Genomic DNA, 23,858 nt, shown 5'->3' with positions numbered 1-23,858 from the left:
TCTTGTGGTGCCCGTTTTCAGAAATTATTATATAATTTGATTACTCTAGAATATATTTTTTTCAATGATATTTGATTATTTTATAATTTAGTAATGGGCTTTTAATTTGGAATTATAAAATTAGTAACTTTAAAAGATTTTCTTGTCAAAAATCGATAAAACCTGCTCTCTTTTTTCTCGAAAAAATCTCAAAGATGGCCTATGGTTATGATTTTGGGAAAAGCCCAGGAAGTGTTCTATCCACAAAGTGAAAGAAGGTTGAAGTAGTTGTTGTGACGGATAGATAAGACTTTGTCTTTTATAGTTGTATTCTATTTGTCTACTTGGGTTTAAAACCATCATGAAAAATATTAACATTAGTTAAAGTAAATAATTAAAAGTGATAAATTTTTATTGAAAAATATTTTTTATTTTAAAAGTATACTAAAATTATTTTTAATAAAAAATTACTTTCAGCCCTAACAAAGCCAAAAATTTAATACAAAATTTTGTAGTTGTTTAAGCACAGAAATTAAAGTATTATAAAAAGAGAAAGAAAACAGGTGCTGTGTCTTTGATGTCCGACCTTTGGTGTCTTGAAAGGCAAAATTTCAACTCTCAACAATCATTTATTTGAGAATTTAAGAGATCAATGAAAGGTTGAAGTGGAAGAGTTTAGAAATGAGTCAAATTTCATCTGGAATTGTTTGTGGTGGTAACATTGGCACCAACTATATGGTACCATTATCGTTACCTTCATCATCATTTGCTTCTTTGTCTTTTAACAGCTTCATCCAGCACAAAGAACTGGTTTTGGGATATTGGGCACCTAGCAATCATAAAAATGGCCTTAAACGAAGGAGAAGAGAACATGGGGTGGTGGCATCAAGCAACGTTGCTTCACCATCCATATGGGATGATTGGAAACCTCTTAAAGCCTCTTCCACCCCTTCCCTCAGTGACATTCTTTGGCCTTCTGCTGGTTAATTCCCTAATATCTCTCTCTCTCGTTTATTACTGTTTTTTGGATCAGGCAAATAGAATTCGTTATTTGAATGGAACCCACTTGTAGGATCGTCCTATTATGGTAATTAGATTTGGCATGACATAACGTTAACAAGTATGAACAGTGTGACTGTATGTCAAAATTGATGTGCTTTAAATGTTTTTCCTCTCTATTATATTAAAAAAAATGAACAGGGGCATTTGTAGCAATGGCAATATTAGGAAAGCTGGATCAGTTAATGGCACCAAAAGGACTCTCAATCACGTTTGCACCGTTGGGGGCAGTTTCTACTCTCCTCTTTGCCTCTCCCACCGTCCCTTCTGCACGGGTACTCCTTCTATTTACACCTTAATAAGATAAACTATTTATACAATTTACTGTATAACCAATGTTGGGTCTTAATTAAGTTTGCTTGGTACCTCGACCAATGCTTCTGTTTTCACTTTTCAACTATTATAAAAGTTTACAAATGTTAATTTTTAATTAACTATAAGTCAAAAACAATTTATATTTTGGTGGAGAAAACGGGTAAACTAAAAATTAGTCTCCCCAAACAACATATTCTTATTCATTTCACTCTCACTCGTTATGTTAAGCATGAATTTGGATATTCTCATGGAACTAACATTATATGGTCATGTTGGAAAGAAAGACGATTTTTATCAAACACAGACTTACAATAATTGGTTGTAGGACTCACTAATTAAATTTGATTAAAATTGTGTCTCTTGCTCTTCAATGTGACCATATTTTGTTATTTAATAACATGATAGGAAACAAATCAGTTAATTATTAATACAGCGCTAAACCACCCACATGTGATTATGCAGAAGTACAGTGTGTTCATGGCTCAAATAGGTTGTGCAGCAATTGGTGTTTTGGCATTCACAATATTTGGACCCGGATGGCTGGCTAGGAGTGCTGGCATTGCGGCATCTATTGCTTACATGATTTACACCAACAGTGTTCATCCCCCAGGTATTTTTGCTTTAATGTTCCTTTGTTGTTGTGTAAAGTGAATCAAGTCATTTGTGCTACTTGATGTTATTACAATAATATATGCAGCCGCAAGCATGCCATTGCTTTTCATTGATGGTGCTAAGTTCCATCACATGAATTTCTGGTATGCTTTGTATCCTGGGGCTGCAGGATGCATTCTGCTTTGTTTGATGGTAAGCAATCTATTTTGAACATTTTTTTTGTCCAAAAATGATTTACTCATTGCAAGTTTACTAATTGAAAGACATCAACTGTTTATTCAGCAAGAGCTGGTTGTGTATTTGAAGAACAATTTCAAATTTTGACCACTGCTCTTCACATTGATACATCTCTCCTACATTGGCAATCTCTTCAAATTTAATTTACTAAAGATCATTCTTTGATCAGAATCACGACTGTAAGTAGAGGGCATGCCATGCTCCCAACCAAAAATAAATTTGTCCTAGATTTTTCTTCCAGAGGCAAGACTTTGATGGAATTGGATGGATTTTTAAAAGTTACAGCATTCTATTTGTATTGGAATGTGTTCATTGAGTGTATTTGATCCGAAAATTATTTGACAATAATGCCTTGTAAACATTGCATATCAACTTGTGTCTCCCTAACTTCTAACTTATTTTGACTAAGTTTAAAAGTTTGTTTGAACAAATTAGACTTTTTTGATGAAGTTTATTTCAGTATCCTATAGCATTTTGGTAGCTTATTTTTTCAAAATGCTAATTCATGTAGCATTTGAATTTATAAGCTTCTAGATTTTATTTTCTGAGTTTTTATCCTCACTGTGGTGTCATAATTCTTTTTCATTTTTTTTGTCTTGCTACGGTACGGAAGGCAATTCGTACTAACTGCATATATAAATTTTAAAAGTCAAATCTTAATATGAATAAAATTAGTTAATTATTTAGGTTGAAATTTAAGTACATATTTTTTTGTTTAATTAATATCATTTTAAAATATTTTAATCTTTAAATGGCTTAACTTGTGAACCAACCTCAAAAGCAAGGTCGATGTTTTTTAATCTATAATTAAAATAAAGCAGTTTGAACTCCTAATCCATTTTTTATATGGGTTCAGAGCAGGACGGGATAAAATAAAATGCATTAACCTATTTTTGGTTTTTTTTTAATTATTGTAAAACAAATGATTGGGCCACTATGGGAAACCCGAAAGTTGGAGTTGCATTAATAACGATTGACCGTAAAAAAAAAGGCATCATCAACGTTAATGCCATGTAATCCACAGGCCCAACATTTATTGGAATTTGGAAGGAACAACATTGGGCTTCTTGTCAGGGAATTACTCTGTTGACCAAAAATAAAATTCCTCAGAAACTTATTTACAAAACACTTTTTGAAATAAACTAATTTATAAAACAAGGTAATCAAAACGTATACGTAAAGAAAACGAAGAATCTTATATTGGCTTAATTTGGGTAAAGTTTTGCTGAAGCATCGGTAGAAGAATAAATGAATAAATAACATTTTTCAAAAATTAAAATAAAGTATCCACTTCGTATTTTTAAAAAATTAATTAAAAAAGTTTATAAAAAGTAAAAGAATAACTTATTTTCTTACTTCTGTGTAAACTTACTAAAACTTAACCATTGTAAGTCTCTAATGAAATATTTTTTAATTAAAAGAAGAAATAGCGATTGCAAAAGAACTTGATTTTGATTTAATTTGAAAGTGAATATGATAAATTCTTGCAATGTTTATCCGATACCCGTGCAATTTGAACAGAAGCAAAGGGAAAACAAGAGTTGAACGATAAAAGCAAAAGTGACCACAAACAAGAACCCACTACCCAAACTACAGCACCCGTGGCATGGTTTCCTAAAAGTTGAAACACACGACACATAAACTGGCTTTATTTATTTGAGATACCTGCAGCTGCCACAGTGCTTCATATTGACTATAAGAACGTCACTGAGCCAAAATGCGTGTTGATTCTCTTCTGTTGCACAAAAATGGGTGGTTGGTGATAAGGTTCCTCTACTATATCTGATTCTGTAATGTCCCCATTCTGATGTTACGTTCTTAAAGTGGGATCTTAAACATCACTCATTCACTTCTCTCCTTTTTTAATTGCAAATATACTCCATTAATGCCTCGTAGTTATATTTAATATCTTAAATGCTATTCTCTTTCAGTCAAAAAATCTAATGATTAGGGTCCCTTTTCTCAAGTGATTTTTGTTTCCACAACTTCATCTATACGCTTTCTTAAGTTTTGTCTACACCAGGAAAGAAAAAAATGAACCAAGTCCAAAGCACAATTTGAGTTAATGCGGTGCATGATGGATCATCCATCACACACTAACATCACCTTCTCAATCCAGCATGTTATAGTAGTGCTTTTACTTGTTAAAATTGGAAAAACTGTATATACACAATGTAAGTTATATGTAATTGGTCGGGAATCTCAAATGTTTTTTTTATTACAAATAACTTGGTTTTGGCATTGTCGATGAATAGCAACTCATATTAATTAAACCGAAACATATTAAACCTAATTTAGGGATACAAATTGCTTTTAACCAATTATTTTCATTTAATATGAATATTTTTTTATGTTATTTAAGATTATTAATACCTAAAAGTCACTTTCAACTCGACTGATTTGAGTAGAGACAAATGGAGTCGTTTAAAGGAGAAAGCTTCTCTTCACACGTATTTTTACCTTACACGGGACTCAAACGCATTATATATTTTTACTCAAGATAATTTTATATTTGATTTGATTATTGACAATGTTATTGAACACAAGCATATTCCTGTGTAGTTGTTACGTACGTGATTTCATTAAAATCTTAAGCTTAAATTTCATTATTATTAACTAAAAATTCTTTTATTATCATTAAAGTATATATTTATACATATAAAAATTAGTTACTTAAATAGTCAACATTATAATTGGAGTTTTTAATGATGTGATGATATGATATTACGTATATGGTATTAAAATTTTCAAAAATTAAACCGTAACGATATGATCAATACTATTTTTTTTAAAAATGTAGACATGCTACTATTTCAAGGGAATGGATCGAGAATAAAAAGAAAATAGATTTATTAAACTAGCAATTTGATCGACATTTTTAAAAATATTTTTTTCTCGAAAGATATCAATTATTTTGTTAAACACCTCTAAACCTTCTTTTGAACGGATTAAGGAAGATCCATTCCGCTTCTTCAACTTGCGTTGATGACGAGATACTTTGGAGCATGTTTTTGATAGCATTGATGATCAAAATCTTATATGCCTTTGTAGTTTCTGGTATGTAATCATGTATACTCCATGATATCAAAGTGATATGCATATTGTGAAACAGTGTATGTCGTTGTTGGCTTTGCATGAATGTCAACGTTGTTTGCCTTATTTTTCTGTGGTTTCCTTTTTCATTTGAAAAATTCTCACTGCCCTCATCGTTAGTTTCAAAGCACCTTCAGTGTTGGGCCTACATGAGGCGCCACCCTTAATTCATCGAGTTTCCTTCACAAATGAATGGCACTCACGTCTAGGCAGCTCCTGTGGACAAATGAGAAATTTTGAAATCCCTAAACAAGTGCCTATGACACCTATACGAAGAATAGAAGAATGGTTGATATCGATGGCTCTCTTACTCCTCATTGTACCAATGATCACACGATAAACTTTTTGTCGTTAGTGGTTGATTGAGGTTTATTTTCACACACACACTCAAATTACCCGTACGTATCTACAAGGTAAATGTGTAATTGGAATTATACTTAAATAATTATGTGTTTTGTCTCTAAGTTTAAGGATGTTGTCTAAGGACAGAGTCTTATAGACGTAGCTTCAATGTTGTAAGCAAGGGAGCAGTAAAGAGAAAATGACGGAAGTGTTCCTACAATAAACACTACAATGTTCGAGTTAGTCAAAATTTGGATAGAGAAGTTATAAGTGAGGCTGAGAGGGAATAATGGAGCAGAAGTTTGGTATCCTACCCTTTATATTGTGCGATAGAAATTATTCGATGAATAGATGATAAAACTCTTTAATGATAAGGGATTAATAAAGCACATAAATTACGTTGACTGATAAAATAGGTTTCGTGAGTACCTATTTAACACATTATTAAGTAAGAAATTTTCATCATAATAATATTGACGCCATGAATCTTCATCCATATTAAAGTTAATTTTATCGACTTTAGCTCAAAATGAAATTAGCTCTGGGTTCTAAGTTTTAATTAATTGCAAAAACATGATGGAAAATCATTGATGAGCCACCAACTCTGACTTTCTACCTGTTTGCGGAAATATCGAACATAACACTGAAAAAACCATTAACCATATCAAGGATTAGCTTCCACAATTTCTTTATCCTATACATCTCCCTCATAATTGTAGTCTGAATTTTTCTTCCAAAGGAGCTTCACCACAAGGGTATCTTGCCTGGGTTTGAGCACAGATTAAGAAGCAATCTATTTCCATTTTTTAGATTTACACGTGCCAAATTATAATTGGTGAGATCTACAACCTTGTCTTTAAAATAAATGAACCCTTTCGTTGCTCATTCTTTATCGTTGCCATCTGGCAGTTTAGCTAATGTTTAAAATTGTTCTCCTCCAATTATAGAGAAAGAGAATCAGTCTTTAACATATTTTTTAAATATATTTGTTATTTATTAAAATTTATTTAAAATTATAAAATTTATATGCATTTTACTCTTAATTTAATTAATAACTAAAAAATGTATTTTTAACATTCTTCTAAAACGAAACCATACTTGTGTACGGTCATATATTTTGCATCAAATTATGTGTAATTCATGTAAGGAATAAACGTGTCAAAGTAATTATGAAAAACATTAAATATATAATATTAATATTTTATAATTTCATAATTTGTGATGTACTTATGCGTATTCTATCTTAATACTAATAATTAAAAATCTCAATACATTTTTTTATTTCAAAACGTTATATTCTTTAAAAAAAAAAAAATAGGTACCTGCGTTGTTTTGTGAAGCAAAAATTGTATGACTGGAGGCCATCGTGGGTGTGGGTAAGAAGACACTCTTTTCTTGAAACAGTAGCAAACAGCGTTAATGTGGGTCCAGCGAAAGCAACCTACACGTACGTGTAACGTCATGTTTGTGGTTAAAAGTTAAAACGTGGAATTTTTTTTATATAAAATATTACTATTCTTTCACAAATTACTTATAATATAGTTAATTAAATTAATTAAAAATTTTATTTGTTCATTTTAAAGACGAATTTACTTTTTTGGATTAATAAAAAAAGTGGTTATTTCGAACTTATAAACGTAAAATTTCCTGTTATGATTATTTTAATATTTTAAAATTTAAAAAATATTTATATTTGTTTAATAAATCATTAATTATCACTATCTATTATAAATATTTAAAATAAAAATATAATTATAATTATTGTACATATAAAAATATAAAATATCCTTTTAATATTTAAGACATCATAAAAATTACTTAATAAAAATCAAATTCACTTAAAAAAAGGGTACACTATCAGAGTTGCTTTTCAAAACGAAAAGATATATAAAATAAAAAGAGAAATATATATTTTAGTGAATATTTGTAATTTTATACTAAAAACAGAGGATGTTTATTTATTTTATTCTACAATAATTTCACTTAAAAAAAAGGAATTGCACTGAGAAGGTTGGACCCACTTTCCCTGGACCTCCCAAGTACCAACACCTACACCGTCCATAACCCCTCAGTCTTATCTGTATTTGTATGGTATCACTGTATGAATGAACGTGACTACTTCCCTTCCCTATGCGCTATGTCACCCCCTTCCTTGTTTACTCCTCTCTGATAAAACAAAATGCTAGTTTATAAACTTTGAATGATTGGATTAAAGCTTTCAACTGTTACTCATCATGCTAACATCTCTCATCCACCCATCATATTTCAAACATTTTATAAAATAAAACAAATAAATGCACCACAAATCAATGCCAGTGATGCTGCTCCTGCTACTCCGTCCAATCATGTGTTTTGATTCCCTCCCTTTTTCGGTAAACATTTTTATTCCACTTTCCCTGTATAAAATTTTCTATCCATTTCTTATCAAATCTAAGATATTTAACATCTCCGCAATTACAATCTTTTTCAATGCGATATTTATTATATAAGATAACTATAGTGTTTGAATTATAAATAAATTAATATTACTGTTTTATTATACAGACATCTTTTTAAAATAAAATAAATTGAGTATGTTTTCAAACATACTTTATCCTTGTGTTGAAAATATGTTTATATTATACTATTATGATGATTATCAATCTTGCTTGTCTTTAGGATGTGTATAAATATTTATAAATAATATGAAGACAGATTTTTTTTATTTTGGGGTTTACATATGATCACAGATTAAAAGCCACGTTGCGAGAGGTCAACGTCGAATGGACCCAACATGATGTGTAGATTCCACTGCGGAGTTTGCTTGGGCATTTGGTGTGGTTGCTCTTCAATCTTGCTTGCCCCTCTTGATTTTGCCTTTTTTTGTTTGACCAAAGGGGGAGAAAAAAAATGCTCCCACGTGGTTTCATTCTGGCCGTACACGTGATCCCAATCTGGTGAAATATTAAGTATAAAATAACCATAGAAAAATGAGTGTTGTTATTTTTAAACAACGAAATATATAATAAAATTTTTTAAAAAATAAAAATAAATGTAGATTAGGGTTAAGGACGCTTTGCGTTATGAGGAGACAGGCCATATGGCATCTTGTGAATGGAACTTTCTTGGTACGCCGTAAAGAATGGACCTATCCTTACGCCATTTCCTTCCAAACATCAATTACATTGATAATATTAATAATTTAACGATTGCAGTGAATGTGAACAACACAGGTTGACCTTAATTCTAGCATTCTCAGCCACAAATATCAGTATTAGTACAAATTATGTGTTACTGTCACCACTCATCGGGGTATGTATTGAAAATAATCATATTTAATACCATCATCAGTGGACCCGTAATTTTGATAGGGATTGTTTTAGCGTTTTACCTTCTTCTTTTTTTCTTTTTCTAATATTAATATTTATTAATCGTGTAATATAAAATACATTCATGTGACTAATATCACTCCCAATACAAAGAAGAAAAGCATCATAATTGATAGGAAATATAATATTATTTTTCATTAAGCTTAAAGTATTTTAATTTTGTCTTAAACATCATTTCTTTCTTACACTATCATTTCTTCTTTTAGCTCTGCTTGCCTGTAACATCCGTTGATAATCAAGATATATAATGATTTAATGGCACCTCTTCAAATCCGTTTTGATAACGTTATAAGGCAATCCAGATTCTTGCGTACAGAAGATAATAGCTTATGTGATCAAATTATTTTAAAATATTTTAGATTCTTGCGTTTATTCGTTTAATTAGTATTTCACTTGTATAATGGAATATTCGAATCTTTATCTTTATGCTAAACATTGATTAAATAATAATCTGCACATTACCGTGGATAACATTAATCATTAAAAGAACCCAGCGAGAGAAGATCAACTCAATCACAGCATCACTTCGACAATAAATTTTACAGCCCTCTTCATATTCTATGTCCTGAACATATATGAACCACATTTATTATAAATTTCAAAAACAATAATAGATAAATGTCCATATTATAAAATTTTCAAACCTCAAAATGAGTTGGCGACCTGGTTTAGTAATTATTTACTACCGTTTCAAAAGATGTGATTATTTCCAGGAGTTGAAAAAAGTTGTTAGGGATGAAATTACATAAATTGCTTATTCCTCCGAGTATGCACCGAAATTTCCACAAGGGCAATAACTTAATATATATATATCCCATTGGCTCAAAGAAATGTACAGAAGGTTCTGCGAAATCCTCATGATATCATCACTCTTGGGAAGTTTTTTAGGAATCGAGCAAATAAATGAGAACAGAAATCCGTGATCCTCGTCCCCTGGAGAGAGAGAGAGACACGAGGGTCATTTTTGGGGCCAATTCATAACGAAAGCGACACCCCTTTTGTCACAGCTTAAATCCTCTCATTGTTCTGAACCTGGTAAGGAAAGTAATTCAACCATGGCAGGTCAACTTCGTCATGCAGGGGCTACTTACAAATCAAAACTACTAGGCCTCAATCTGTGCCACTCTAATTGGCCTTCCATGTCAAGCTATATATGGCTTATCTTTATTTCCAATTTCATCAACTTTCCAATTTGAATTTCCTCAGAAATTAAATCCAGAGTTACATTCTCAAGAAGACATTATTTAATTACATTGGAACTAACAGTTTCATTACAAGTAACAAATGGGGGGAAAAGCACCACCATTTTCTATCCTAATAAAGCCATGATAAATAGAGTAGATATATAGCATATCCATTTTGGGTAGGGTGCCATTGCTCTGACTTATTAGTTAACCGGTCACCCATTTTACAAAAAGTGCAAATACTAGACACATAAAACACAGATGAATGGGGGAAGAAAACTTAGAATGCCCAAGTCCAAATGGCATGATCTTCCTCCGTTAATCCAAAATTACAACTTTCAGGTGGGTCGGTGTAGTCCACATCTTCAAGCTTAGGAAAGATATATGGAGGCAACAGGCTCTGGCTGAAGTTGTCTTCTTCATCTTGTGATAAGTCTGATTGATCAGGCTCAAACACATAAGAAGAATCACCTGCCTCTAGCAGTGCAGAGTGAACTCCATCAGTGTAATGTGGGCTATCAGAATCCAAAATGTCACTCCTTGCTGAACTAATATCTTCCTGTTTACAACCCCCAACTGAGACTTTGGATCCCTCACCCTCTGAAACTGAATCAAGCAAAGGTTTTTCGGGTTGTTCTTGCAACCCCTTTGTTTCACTCTCACCTTGCTTAAATCCCCCCTCTCGTGTCTCTCTTGCAAGCACCTTTTCCGTGAGGCTTGTCACCTAAAATTAATCAAACACCACAAACAAACACTTTTAAAAATAAAGTGGTATAACAAGACATTCAAAATATAAAGTTGAAGTGGCATTAATTAACCAACCTCAGCTTTTAACTTGTCTTTCTCCTTGAGGAGGTTATCATAACTGGCCTTAAGAGTCTCGAAGCTAGCATGCAGAGACTCATAATCTTTTTCAAGCTGTTTTGTCTTCCACCTTGCTCGACGATTCTGGAACCAAATAGCAACTTGTCGTGGCTGCAAACCAAGGTCCTTGGCTAGCTTAGTTTTTCTCTCGGGTTCGAGCTTGTTTTCCTCCTCGAAGCTTTTCTCAAGAAACTGAACTTGGTCCGCAGAGAGACGCCGCTTCTTCTCCGGTTGATGAAAGTATTCGTCCATACCATCATCCCCGTTTTCGTCCACATCAAATGCGCCAAAGAACGACCTGTTACACCCCTTCCCTCCTTTAACATCTTCAAAACTCACCATCGATCTTGAACCTAAACCACATAATTACAAAATTATTAGTCAAACCATCATGCTCCCGTAATTGCCCAAGTTCAGTAACAATACATACAATTTAAGTGTGGCAATAAGACTAGCACAACTTAAATTTTATCTATAACGAAAAAACCATGCCCCCTTCTATTTTATGTTTTTATAATAATGTTCTGAACAACTTGATTAATTACAACTACGAAAGTTGGAGAAAAATGAAAGAAATATGAGAGATTGATGAGAGAGAGAGAGAGATGTGTAACTGACCGAGGAAAGAAGGAGGGGTAGAAAGGAAAAGAGAATCAGAAGTGGGAGGAGGAGTTTGATTGTGTAGCAAAAGAGAGATATTGGAAGCGTTTGAAGGAACAGCGCTAAAGAGCCTCCCACCAGCCATGTCACCAAGCTTACTCCGACCAAGTTCTTAAGGAGCCATGAAAGTAGGTTAAAGAAGCTGAATTGAGGTTAAAGATCTAAGACTTGTGGCGGAAGAAGCTGGTGATGATTATCTCGGTGATGTGGGAAGTGTGGGAACAGCGGCAGGGCATACCCATCACTCAGAAGAAGAACAACCTGGGAAAGCCAATTCCAACACCAGAGAGAGAGAATCTAGAGAGAGAGTGAGAGAGAGACAGAGAGAGAAGCAGTGGCAGTGGCTGTGTTTTCTCTTTGGGGTTCGGAGATGAAGAGAGTGTCTCGGTGGGTTTATAACAAGACACTTAGCTGGGAAGGGAGTGTCTACTTACTATCATGCCCTTTCACTCATTCACTGTCTAATCTCATGTGAGTGGTTTTGTTGGTTTTTCCCCACCAAACTTTACTTCTGATATTTTTCTCTCTTGTGAATGGGTAGATGAGACCACGTGAGTTTCTGGGAAAGGTTTTCCCTTCTGTTTCACTATTTTTTAATGTGTACTTATATACATATAATAAAAACTTAATAATTTTTTATTAAAAATATTAAATATTATCATTTTTTAAAAAAATTATTACTTTTTAATCTTTTACTATATACTTTTGAATACTCGTAAAACCTTATATTTTTTCGTAATAAATTTCACAGTTGGTAGTTGGCGAATTTCGATGACATCCGTTTGCGTTAATACGCTGATGGACCATTTTTTTTAATTGAACAGAAAAATAAAATAAACCATTTAAAAAAAATCTCTTTGTTAGATTTCTTTCATTTTAAATTTTGAATTTTCTTTTCTGTATTATTTTTTAAAATATTATTTTAGCTCAAATAAGAATAAATAAAAGCCTTGTAAATTTCCTTGTATAATTTAAATTCAGTTTATTTAACACATTTATTTAAAAGTATTTATTGCGATATTCTCTCGTTAGAGGAAGTATATAATGCTTCTCGTACTTCACTTAATATTATTGATTTAATTAATTTATAATTTATTTTTATTATAATTTAAACAGACCATTATATGTCTCTTAAAATTAGTGTATCGTAGATCTTGTTTAAAATAGACTAATAAATATATAATTTTAAAGACTGAATTTAAAAACTATTTCAATAATTATTATTATTAGTTAATGCGATTTGTCTAAAAAATTTTAAGTGACCTAAATTTGGCCTCTTAACTAAGGTAGTGTTTGCCCTAAATCTTTAAAGCTTTTATTAATTGCAAAGATGCTACAACTGTGCTTTGACTTAACTTTTTTCCCCCTTAAAAATGAAGAAAAGCTTAACAAAAACATGCTAAATATTACTTAAATATACTTTTAAAAAACTTAATTTTTTTAATAATGGATTAAAAACAAAACTTAACTTATGTAATAAATGAATATAAGTCTCGTCTAACTTAAGTTTAATGTAAATTAAGTCATAAGAATTTAATTAGCCATCTGACTTTTTTTTTATTTCTAATAATGAAAGAACTAACTTTACCCCAGACAATTTGAATTGAAAACATATGTCTCTTCTGATATTCCTTAATCCATCTTTCGATATTAGATCCAAGTCTGTATTTTTAAATAAAAGCTTTTCCAAAATTATCTTCTAAAGAGAGTATCTTTAGAAATTTTTTACATCTTGTTACACAATATAAGTTTTTCTACATTAAAATATTTATATATTTTAGTTAATTAACATTCCTTTTAAATATTAGTTTTTATTTTAATTTCAAATATAATTTAATTTATTTTTTAATCTTGGAACAACATATCAAATTGAAGATATATTTTTCATATAAATAAAATTTTAGAATAATTATAATTTTAATTAATATTAACTTGAATTTAATCTTATATTTATCAATTTTAACACATCATGCTCATAAAGTAAAAATATATTTTAAATCAAACTTCTTTATAAGTTATATTTTTATTTTTTATTGTCAATTTAAACAATATTTATTTAATTCTATTTAATATATTGAAAATTTATTTTTAATTGATAGTATTTATTATATTTAAAATTGATAAAATAATGTATCTTTAATTTTTTTTATTGTAAAATATTTTAATTTAACAATATCTGTCTGATATAGAAAAATTTCATCAATATAAAAAGACACACGATTAAAATAGTAAGATTTATTTTTTGAAGTAGCACCACGGTAAGATTAAATTAAAGGTGTAAGATATATTAAATTATATATTTTAAGTTTAATATAAATTATTATTATTGTTGTTGTTAAATATATAACGTGTGTGTATAATCACAAAGGTATAATATAAGTCTTACTAATTATAGCACAATTAATTTTAAAAAAATATTATTATTATTATTATTGTTATTATTATCATTTACCTTACAATGAACGTTTTATACTATATTTTAACATGAAAATTTGTAACATGATATTTAAACTATGATTATAAAAAAGTTCAAGTAATTTGTATCTTCATTTTAAACTAAGTTTATTGATAAATTTATATCATGCATCAACTGTATAGGTTAAGAAAAAGTATTTTTTAATAAAAATTAGTTATTATATTTAAAAATATTTTATTTTAAACAATTAATGTTTTTAAACATATTATATTTAACGCTTTAAGTTATGTATCAAATACACATAATAAAAAAGTACTAATTGATTAGATTTTATTAAAAATATTAAATAGATATTTTTCTTTTAAAAAAAATTCAACTATTGTTTTTATTGACAATTATTTATCAGTCCAAGTGTATAGTTAAAATTATTTTTTTATGATATCATCTGATTAACTTTTATTACATAATAATCATACTTATTTTTTAATTTAAATAATATTTTTATGCTTTTATTTTATAATTTATTCAAATTTTTATATTTTTAGTTAATATAATATGGATAGTTAAGTAAATCTAAAGTTATAAATATATATATATATATATATATATATTATTTTTTTAAAGTAAAAAAATTCTATCCCAATTAAATATTTTAAAACTTATAAGAATAAGACTAAAAGTAAACAAATTTAAGGGTCACATATAAAAAAAAAGGTAAACAAATTTACAAATATTACATTAAAATTTAAGAAAATTAAAATGTTCTGAAATTTTAGAGAATAAAAAAAAATGTTTAAGAAGAAAAAAAAGGTAGTCAATGTCTAACGAAAAGATAAACATAAGATGCTGTAGCTAAGCGACCACTGATCCAGGTGTCAGAACACTACAAAATTACAAATAAATTAAATGTATTTGATAAGGCAGCACACCATCTATCAGCTAAATATCAATCATTGAAGATGGAAGCTATGAACCCTCATAATTTGCATTCGTTTCTAAAAATTTATGTTATTTAAACTTTTTTTTAAACATCTACATTCTATATTTATATATATTTTTCCCTTTAAATTACATCAAAGATTAAGAAAAATAGACACCATGGGGTATCTCTATATGGTGTCAACCTCCAGAAGTGAAAATAACATTTTGGATGCAAAAACATGTGCGAGCTTTAATAATATGTTATTCATTCACTTTATGATTAATTTCACTGTAAAACAATCGTATTCACTAATTAAGCATAAAACTGTGGGATGGTTAAAACCCAAACACAAACACTAGCATCGACCACGATTCCTGAGTTTTCTGTATTATCAATCGCTTTCTTAGGCGAGAGGAAATGGACAAGAAGAATTGAAAAAAACAAAGGTTTGAATTAACATGAATTTGAACGCAGAAAGGATAACTATAAATGAACAAGTAAGGAACATAGTGACATATTTTGTGGGCTATCACTAGTTATAATATTTTATTTCTTCTACTCTGACATTTTCCTCACCTGCTCCGCTCCATTCCTGCTTCCTTCACTATCGTCTCCACTTCAACGCGTCTCATTGGGCCACTTCGATCCAACATGTCATTTTCAATGTTACATTTTAATAGTTCTTAATAAATTAAAAAAAATCATTTTAATTTTTACATATACATTTATTTTCATTCTAGTAAGATAATATTAAACATCAATCACATGTAGATGTTTATTAATTGGTTTATGTATGTTTCTTTTTAGTTCCCTTTTGCATCGAGCCGAAGACTTTTGATTCTTATTTCACTTTTGAACATGAGAACCTCACTCTTTTTTGGGGTTGAGGAAGATGGGAATCTCTAAACAAAATGAAGCAAAATAAATCATATTGGGCTCCAGTTAGAAACGCTGAAAAAGCCCAATGTTGACTTAGATCCACATTTTCTAAAGCGAATGTACCAAGACTTAGTAAGTCAACATCATCCACTTGGCCCAACAAAATTCCTTCATAACCCACAAAAAAATTCTCATTCCTTGGTTCCCTGCCATGGCTTGTTTCTTTATTCAACCAAACAGTAGAAAAGGACTTCAAAAAAAGAAGAAAGGATAGTATATGAATATAAATAGCTCTTCTATTTAGAAAAAAAATTAAGCGATGAGCACACGCATTTTAATAAATTTCAAAGATTAGTCAACAATCACATACACCTTGTGACATGGCTACTTTAAAAACTCATTTATACTTATGTTTTTTTATATTAACAATTATAATAAAATTGAATAATTTATTCTCATTTTTTATAATTATTATTTTTCACTTAAATAACACATTTTAAACATAGAGGTTACATGACATTAGTTATCCTTCATTCAAGGCTTGAAGCCTTATAATGAGCAAGACTTAGATAATATCTTTGTATTTTATATTATTCCAAAGGGTATTTTGGGAGGGTTTTGACACTTTGATACCTTCCGAACTGACCAACCAAATTAAGCCATTTGTGACTTGTGAGTGGACCACATAAGACATTTGGCGAATGTTCCAGTGGACATGACACTTCTCATCTTGGACCTTCGACATTCAAGTTCAAGCTAGAAAGGTTGAATTGCCCTATTCTTCATACCTACCATTGTCCATTGTTGTTTCAATACTATTCAGTGACCACTGTCCACTGGCATATATTTTGACAAATGCTACGCACATGTTCTAGTTTTAATTCAGCAAATTATTCAAGGGGAGACAATAAAACATAATACCTTAAATACTTTAATGTTGACATGGAATGGAACTTTAAAATTTAAAAATATAACATTTTTCAAGTGAATTTATTTACAAAGCGTGATTGGATAATTTTATCATATATTTTCTTTTATATATTTCAAAAGTATATTGCTTTAAAAAGAGTGCTGTTTGTTCTAGTGCCACCTACCAGGATGAAAATTCTAGATGCACGTTTTATGATCCACTCCACATCTCAAACTCATGGCCCCAATTGCAAACCCGTACAAAAGGGCATTAGGCCAATGTCTGACCAAAAAAAGCACTTAGAAGAAAGTTTATGGGCCTCAAAAGTCATGTCCATTACTGTTTATGTACAAGACAGACCAATGTGGTCTGTGGCATAATAGAAATGGCGAACAGCCAAGCCTAATTAAATTAAATTGTACTGCTTCGTTATCGATATTTAATACGAAATTACCCAGAAAAGAAAGAACCAAAATATAAAACTCTAAGCTCAAGAAAATGTTTATGTTCTTTACCCGTTTATCTTACCAATGGTAATATGTTAATGTTAGAGGAGTGTTCACATTGATTTTGAGTGAAAAAATAATCTGATATGATAAAGTAAATATATTATGACTTAGTTTTAATCGATTTATAAACAATGTGATTTAGATAGCATTGGATAATTCAATTTTAAATATATATAGTTCTGAAATAATAGCAAAAAAAGAACTTATAAAAAAAATAGGAAACACAAGAATAAATTTCAATTAATCTAAAATGATAAAGTTATAAACACAATAAACTGTAACTTTGAGTGCAAAATCATAAAAATTAATTGAGTATTACAATTTTATAAAAATATAGTTTATTAGTATAAGTAAATAGTTAATTTTATAATTAAAATTTTATGCAAACAGGTTTAATTTAGATTAGTTTTCAAAATTAAATTTAAAATTTGATCCAATTTTTTATAAAAAAAAATATCCCTGATACGGTAAGAGCATTGCTGGTTTACAAAGTATCGTGCATAATAGCCATTCTCAATGGTTAATGACATACTGATAATGAAAATAAATTGACCAAGAAATTAGTTGCTCACAGAAGTTGTTGAAGGTACAAGAAATTCTTAATCTACGATAGTTAATAACGTGTCCGTTTATTTATAATTGCTGAATATAACGCATATTACTAAGAACTGAACGAATGTAATTTATTTGGACAAACATTCTAAATATGGTAGATTGAGAAATATATACACTGAACATGTTTGAAAATTTAGAAGTTTATTAATTAATATTTGATTAGATTATGGATAAATTCAAAGGGGAAAATCAGGATATAAATGAGAATAACGTGAAGCTGAAAATGAGCAACTTTCAACTTTTAAAGTGTTTCAGTACTAATTAAATTTTAAGTAACTTTCTAGCTATCTCAGATTTTCTGCCACCTCATATGGTATCTTCTGATTTTCAACTCAACAATATCTTTCACAGTTAATAATAATAATAATAATAATAATCATAACTTGCTTTGTGTGGACAATATACTTTGGCGAGGCCAATCTGCATTATTCGCTAGCAAATTGCAACATTCTTTCTGTAATGCTAGTTAATCATCATTTGAACTTTTTGTTATTCCAAAAACCTCAAATGGCGAGTTGTAGACAAATGGAGATGCCAACTTGAACTTCAACTATTTATATCTAGTGTGAAGTGTTATTCAGAGTCACAACTTCAAATGAAAACAGTTCAAACGTTCAAGATCACTGTTCCTTACATATTTCAAGGAAAATGCTTTACCAACAATTAAAGGTTAGTCTCCTTTAATTCTATAGAGTATTTTTTAGATGTGTGTGTTAAAAAAATTAAAATAATAATAAGAAAAAATAATAATTATATATAGATATTACCTATAATAAAATAATTTCAAATTTCAAATAACATAATTAATATTTCAAAACCATATTGGAAGCAAAATAATACCACTATGCCCTTATGCTAAGGGGGGTGGGTTCTCAACACTCAAATCACTCAGCCTTCTGATCAGAGGGGCAACCTAATACGAAGCAACGATTGGTTCTTATTTTCTGACACAACAAAATATTGAGGACTTGGGTTAATTTTAGTATTTCAAAGTTCAAACACTCTGGAATTAAAATCTCTGTCACTTCAATTCTCAACTCAAAACATTTTATTTATTAAATATCTTATACTATGTATCCACGAGATTCACTGATGAACTGTTGAGTCAGTGACTTGGATTCAAAAGACCCACGGTATAGCATCCACTACACTGCCAAAAGTAAAAACTATAGGAAGATAACTATTACATGACATTCACCTGCTACCTTCTTATATTTTCCACCACAAAATTCCATACTTTTTTGAGTCAAAAAGCCAATGTTTCCAGGACTTGTTTATTCAAACTGAGCATGGAGGAGGAACTGCTACATAGTACCAATAAATGGAGAGGATTAAATGGTGGCACGAGCCAGTTGGACCCATGAATATGGTGATCCTAGCCACACAAATTGGAGATCCCATAGATGGAACAACCTTCCACATTACTCTGCCGACCTACATCCACATATTTTCATGATCCAGGTGAAAGGGTCTACAAAGTGGCCCATAAAAGGATACCTAGATACTCTAACCATCAGGGAATACCATACAATAGAATTGGTACTACTAGTGTTCTAATGACCCCAGAGAGATGATCCACACTAAGTCCCATTCAACTTGAAAACTCTCCTAGCCAATTGAAAAGAGACAAAACTCACATGACCAACAGAACCCTCCAATTTCTTCATCTGATAAATTACAAGTAATAGTCACTATCAAATTCGAACATTAAGCGTTTTCAGGATTGTATTTTAAAAATGGTCCCCCTTTGTTTTTTCTATTGGTCAGGAAGGATTGAACATAAGATGGTTTACAGAGATAGTGAAGTTGGCAAATCATTCATCTGTGGTATTAGCATATAGACACAGTGGACTAACCACTATGTGGACCAATCATGGGTTGCTTCTGGTTCTGGGAGTAAGAGGGGTGTGGGGTATGCTTGAGAAAAGCTTCTCTCTAACTTTACCTTCACGCTTACCATCATGCAACTATGACCCTTTTGTCAATAATATTGCCCACTTGCTTCTTAAAATTTGTCTCACCTTACTGTGATGCCCTATTGTCCATTCCTTGCTAAATATGTGATAGTACAACACACTGCATGGTTTACTCATGCAATTATCTACCGCCACCTTTAATTTTCAACATGCATACCAACACCTCAGGTTTTGAAATTTCTAATTAAGTTGGATTGATTACCATCATTATCATTTCCATTTATCGTAACCTTATCAACAAGCAACTTCATAAACAAGAAACATATAGAAGAAATGAGAACATTCACACAAATATAGGGGGAAAAGTTAGTTCCTAACTTACCACTTTTAATTGGGGATATACTGCTTTAACCAAGAAAAGCCTTCTTTCTCAGCATCCCCACCTCCTTGTTCTCATGTAGAAGTGAAAGGAAACCAAGAAAGACAGTAGAAACCGTCAACATCAACATTAATGTAAGGTAAAAGATCCAAGAGAATGAATGGTTGCTTTCTTATAGTCTAGACCTTTCCTCCTCTATCAGAAATTCCATTTCCCCCGCTATAAATGCAGTTCTGTTCGTCACTTCCAATATGATAGAAAGCGTGCTTGATCAAGTATTCTGCCACTACAATCCCACTCCCTCCTCCATAACCAAATTGAAGAATAAGATAAATGGTACAAAATTTTACTCCATAGTTTCCACTGTTCTTTTTTTCTATACGAGCTTTTAATACAGTACTACTTTCACTGAAAACTGTTTTAGGATGAAGCACAAGCGCAGGTATGGGAAGGATATGTTGATTGGAGGAACAGACCAGCCATAAAAGGACATCATGGTGGCATGCTTGCCGCTTCCTTTGTTTTGGGTAAGTACTGTCTCAGCACATTTTTCATGTTTCTCTTATTTGCTAACTCAGAATGTTATATTAGTTATAACAAACCAAGAAATCTTGTTGCTACATATAATTATTTTACTATTCCATTTTTAAATCTTTGTTTCTTCACAAAAATACTAGATATGTTAAGTAAACATGCATGCATAACATTTCTATGTTCCCACATCACAGCTGTGGAGGTATTGGAGAACCTAGCATACCTTGCCAATGCAAGCAACCTTGTTTTATATCTATCCAAGTTTATGCACTTTTCACCGTCCACTTCTTCCAACATTGTCACCAACTTCATGGGAACAGCCTTCCTCCTTGCTATTCTGGGTGGATTTCTGGCAGATGCCTTTATCACTACTTATTCCATCTTTCTCATGAGTGCTGCAATAGAGTTCATAGTAAGTTCCCATTTTATTTAAGCTCCTATCTTTCCCTTTTAAGTGTTTAAATTGGTGTATTAACTTTGCAGGAAAAAGCTTCAAGACTTCCAAATTAATGGAATCCGTGCTTAAATATAACTCACATGTCAATCGCAAAAAGTGAAGCTAAATTTATGATGGCTACCGCATATTATACCATAATTATTAATCACAGTCATCATATGTGGAAAGGAAAAACTTTTACATACTGTTTACACCTGTAGAATGTGCTTCTAGGTAGTGTAATTACCTTAAAAGGAAGGAATCTCCAACAGAATATCTTGAGGGTAAATTCTAGATGAATGAGTCAAGCAATGAAACTCGTAATCACAGGCATGAGACAAAACACATGCATGGTCAAGATTTTGATAGATTTTCACATATTTAGTACAGTGCTAGTACCCTCACATGATGGGGCCCTTTCCCCATCATCAACCAACTCAAAAACAAAAATGACAGAAGAGAACAAAGACAATTGAAGCATGATCATTATTCAATGCGATTAGATGCCAGTACACAAATCTGGTCGGTATTAATGTTCTGTCTGGAACTGTGCTCAACCTTGACACAGCCAATCAGTTTCTCTGAGATACATATCGCAATTCCTTTGTGTAAAAATGGTGAAAAAATGTATCTCTAACTGAGCCAATTTTCAAAATAGCTTTCATAATATCATCTGATGATTTATCAAACAAACAACAAATAAAAAAACTTGATCAAAGGAGCATGGATTTAAGAAAATGTTGAGTTCAACGAATAAGCACATGATGCAATAACTGTACACTAGAAACATTTTCATGCTGTTTAGATAATATATTTTAAACATGAAACTACTTGATGGAAGCAGGGTCTATTACTGCTCACAATACAAGCTCACATGCCATCACTCAAACTGCCAAACTGTGTTCTGGGAAACACCAAAAGTCTATGCCAGAAAGCTCATGGTGGGGACACAATTATGCTATTTGCAGGCCTCTATCTGGTGGCACTGGGAGTAGGGGGTATAAAAGGTTCTCTTCCTCCTCATGGAGCTGAGCAATTTGATGAAACTACCCAAGAGGGTAGGAAGCAAAGGTCTTCATTTTTCAATTATTTCATCTTCAGCCTATCATGTGGAGCATTAATTGCAGTAACTTTTGTGGTATGGATTGAAGACAACAAGGGATGGCAGTGGGGTTTAGGAGTCTCAACTGCATCAATACTGCTCTCTATTCCAGTTTTTCTTCTTGGTTCACGCACATACAGGACCAAGGTTCCAGCAGGAAGCCCCATCACACCTATGTTAAAGGTATACTTAAAATAAGTAGCATCTACTCAAAGATATGGCGAGTTGACTAGTTGAAAAAAAAAAATGCTTAACAAGTTGCTTTGATTTGAATTTCCTGTGCTGACAGGTTTTGGTTGCAGCAATTAGCAACAACTGCAAAGCTGGGAATTCAAAAAATGCTATCATAAGCATGGCCACAAGTTCATCCTATAAAATTGAGAGGGAAAGTAACACTAGAAAAGAGGTGCTAGGCCAAAACCAAACTCTAACAGAAAGCCTTAAATTCCTTAACAAGGCAGTAATGGAACCAGTTCACCCAATGTTAGAATGTACAGTAAAGGAAGTAGAAGAGGTCAAGATTGTGTTAAGGATTCTTCCCATATTTATGTCCACCATAATGTTAAACTGTTGCCTAGCTCAGCTATCTACTTTCTCAGTCCAACAATCAGCCACTATGGACACCATGCTTGGTTCCTTCAAGGTCCCACCAGCTTCTCTACCAGTATTTCCTGTCCTCTTCATCATGATCCTTGCCCCAGTTTATAACCATATCATTGTTCCATTTGCTAGAAAAGTAACCAAAACTGAGATGGGTATTACACATTTACAAAGAATAGGGACAGGGCTATTTCTCTCCATTGTGGCAATGGCTGTGGCAGCTTTGGTAGAAACCAAGAGAAAGAAAACAGCTTCTAAGTTTGGTTTGTTGGACTCAGCCAAACCTCTTCCCATAACAATTCTTTGGGTGGCCCTACAATACGTATTCCTTGGTTCAGCTGATCTTTTCACTTTGGCTGGCATGATGGAGTTCTTCTTCACTGAGGCACCATGGAGCATGAGGTCTTTGGCCACAGCACTTTCATGGGCCTCACTTGCCATGGGATACTTCCTTAGCACAGTTCTTGTGTCCGTCATCAATAAGGTGACAGGAACTTTTGGACACACACCATGGCTCTTGGGTACCAACTTGAATCATTATCACCTTGAGAGGTTTTACTGGTTGATGTGTGTGCTTAGTGGACTCAACTTCATTCATTTTCTCTTCTGGGCCAGTTCCTACAAATATAGATGCTCAACAAGGATTGGATACTAGAACATACATATTTAAATATATATATATATATATATATATATATACTATTTCTTGTAACGAAATAATGAAGTAATGAGAGAGAGAGAGAGAGAGAGTGAATCCTACTCCATCCTCATTTACCTTTATCATGCAACTTGCATGGGCCAATGTTGATGCATGCATTTACCTTCCAGTTTCCACTCTATTTTTACATCACTTTTTATTAATTTAATCAGTGTACCGCATTTTAACGTTAGAGTTATCCATTTCCAATTATAAATATAATGAAAGTA

At 31.6% G+C, this 23,858-nt stretch overlaps 3 protein-coding genes across 4 annotated transcripts; 2 read left to right on the top strand and 1 right to left on the bottom strand.

Annotated features, from left to right (window-relative positions):
* Nucleotides 1-551: 551 nt before the first annotated feature.
* LOC113847843 lies at nt 552-2,425 on the top strand. The gene is made up of 5 exons (XM_027477139.1): nt 552-961; nt 1,180-1,313; nt 1,816-1,963; nt 2,051-2,157; nt 2,248-2,425. Exons 1-5 carry the CDS (start codon nt 661-663, stop codon nt 2,287-2,289), a joined length of 732 nt encoding a protein of 243 aa, XP_027332940.1. The 5' UTR covers nt 552-660; the 3' UTR covers nt 2,290-2,425.
* Nucleotides 2,426-9,573: 7,148 nt separating this feature from the next.
* On the bottom strand, nt 9,574-12,082 carry LOC113846799 (homeobox-leucine zipper protein HAT5-like). Of its 2 annotated transcripts, none has more exons than XM_027475443.1 (3): nt 11,672-12,082; nt 11,012-11,406; nt 9,574-10,913 (listed from the first exon to the last, which is right to left on the bottom strand). In XM_027475443.1, exons 1-3 carry the CDS (start codon nt 11,796-11,798, stop codon nt 10,470-10,472), a joined length of 966 nt encoding a protein of 321 aa, XP_027331244.1. In that variant the 5' UTR covers nt 11,799-12,082; the 3' UTR covers nt 9,574-10,469. The 2 variants fall into 2 exon arrangements, with proteins under 2 accessions (XP_027331244.1, XP_027331245.1); XM_027475444.1 differs by having other exon boundaries at nt 9,809-10,913; nt 11,952-12,079.
* Nucleotides 12,083-20,708: 8,626 nt separating this feature from the next.
* LOC113847276 (protein NRT1/ PTR FAMILY 4.6-like) lies at nt 20,709-23,589 on the top strand. The gene is made up of 4 exons (XM_027476271.1): nt 20,709-20,786; nt 20,988-21,205; nt 22,074-22,514; nt 22,621-23,589. The coding sequence occupies exons 1-4, from the start codon at nt 20,762-20,764 to the stop codon at nt 23,584-23,586; spliced, it is 1,650 nt and encodes a 549-aa protein (XP_027332072.1). The 5' UTR covers nt 20,709-20,761; the 3' UTR covers nt 23,587-23,589.
* Nucleotides 23,590-23,858: the final 269 nt, after the last annotated feature.

The sequence above is a fragment of the Abrus precatorius genome, unplaced genomic scaffold (assembly GCF_003935025.1).
Source record: "Abrus precatorius isolate BTA unplaced genomic scaffold, Abrus_2018 Scaffold8, whole genome shotgun sequence".
Lineage (NCBI taxonomy): Eukaryota > Viridiplantae > Streptophyta > Magnoliopsida > Fabales > Fabaceae > Abrus > Abrus precatorius.
The sequence above is the reverse complement of the archived record's forward strand: the minus strand, read 5'-3'. Positions and strand labels throughout refer to the sequence as shown.

Excerpts from the sequence above, each read along its gene's own strand:
- LOC113847843 (XM_027477139.1), top strand. The coding sequence starts at position 661 with ATGAGTCAAATTTCATCTGGAATTGTTTGTGGTGGTAACATTGGCACC. Across the intron at positions 1,964-2,050 it reads CAACAGTGTTCATCCCCCAG|CCGCAAGCATGCCATTGCTT; the intron begins GTATTTTTGCTT and ends TAATATATGCAG. Across the intron at positions 2,158-2,247 it reads GCATTCTGCTTTGTTTGATG|CAAGAGCTGGTTGTGTATTT; the intron begins GTAAGCAATCTA and ends CTGTTTATTCAG.
- LOC113846799 (XM_027475443.1), bottom strand. The coding sequence starts at position 11,798 with ATGGCTGGTGGGAGGCTCTTTAGCGCTGTTCCTTCAAACGCTTCCAAT. Across the intron at positions 11,407-11,671 it reads TACCCCTCCTTCTTTCCTCG|GTTCAAGATCGATGGTGAGT; the intron begins GTCAGTTACACA and ends TATGTGGTTTAG. Across the intron at positions 10,914-11,011 it reads AAGACAAGTTAAAAGCTGAG|GTGACAAGCCTCACGGAAAA; the intron begins GTTGGTTAATTA and ends GATTAATTTTAG.
- LOC113847276 (XM_027476271.1), top strand. The coding sequence starts at position 20,762 with ATGCTTGCCGCTTCCTTTGTTTTGG. Across the intron at positions 21,206-22,073 it reads GTGCTGCAATAGAGTTCATA|GGTCTATTACTGCTCACAAT; the intron begins GTAAGTTCCCAT and ends TGATGGAAGCAG. Across the intron at positions 22,515-22,620 it reads CCATCACACCTATGTTAAAG|GTTTTGGTTGCAGCAATTAG; the intron begins GTATACTTAAAA and ends CTGTGCTGACAG.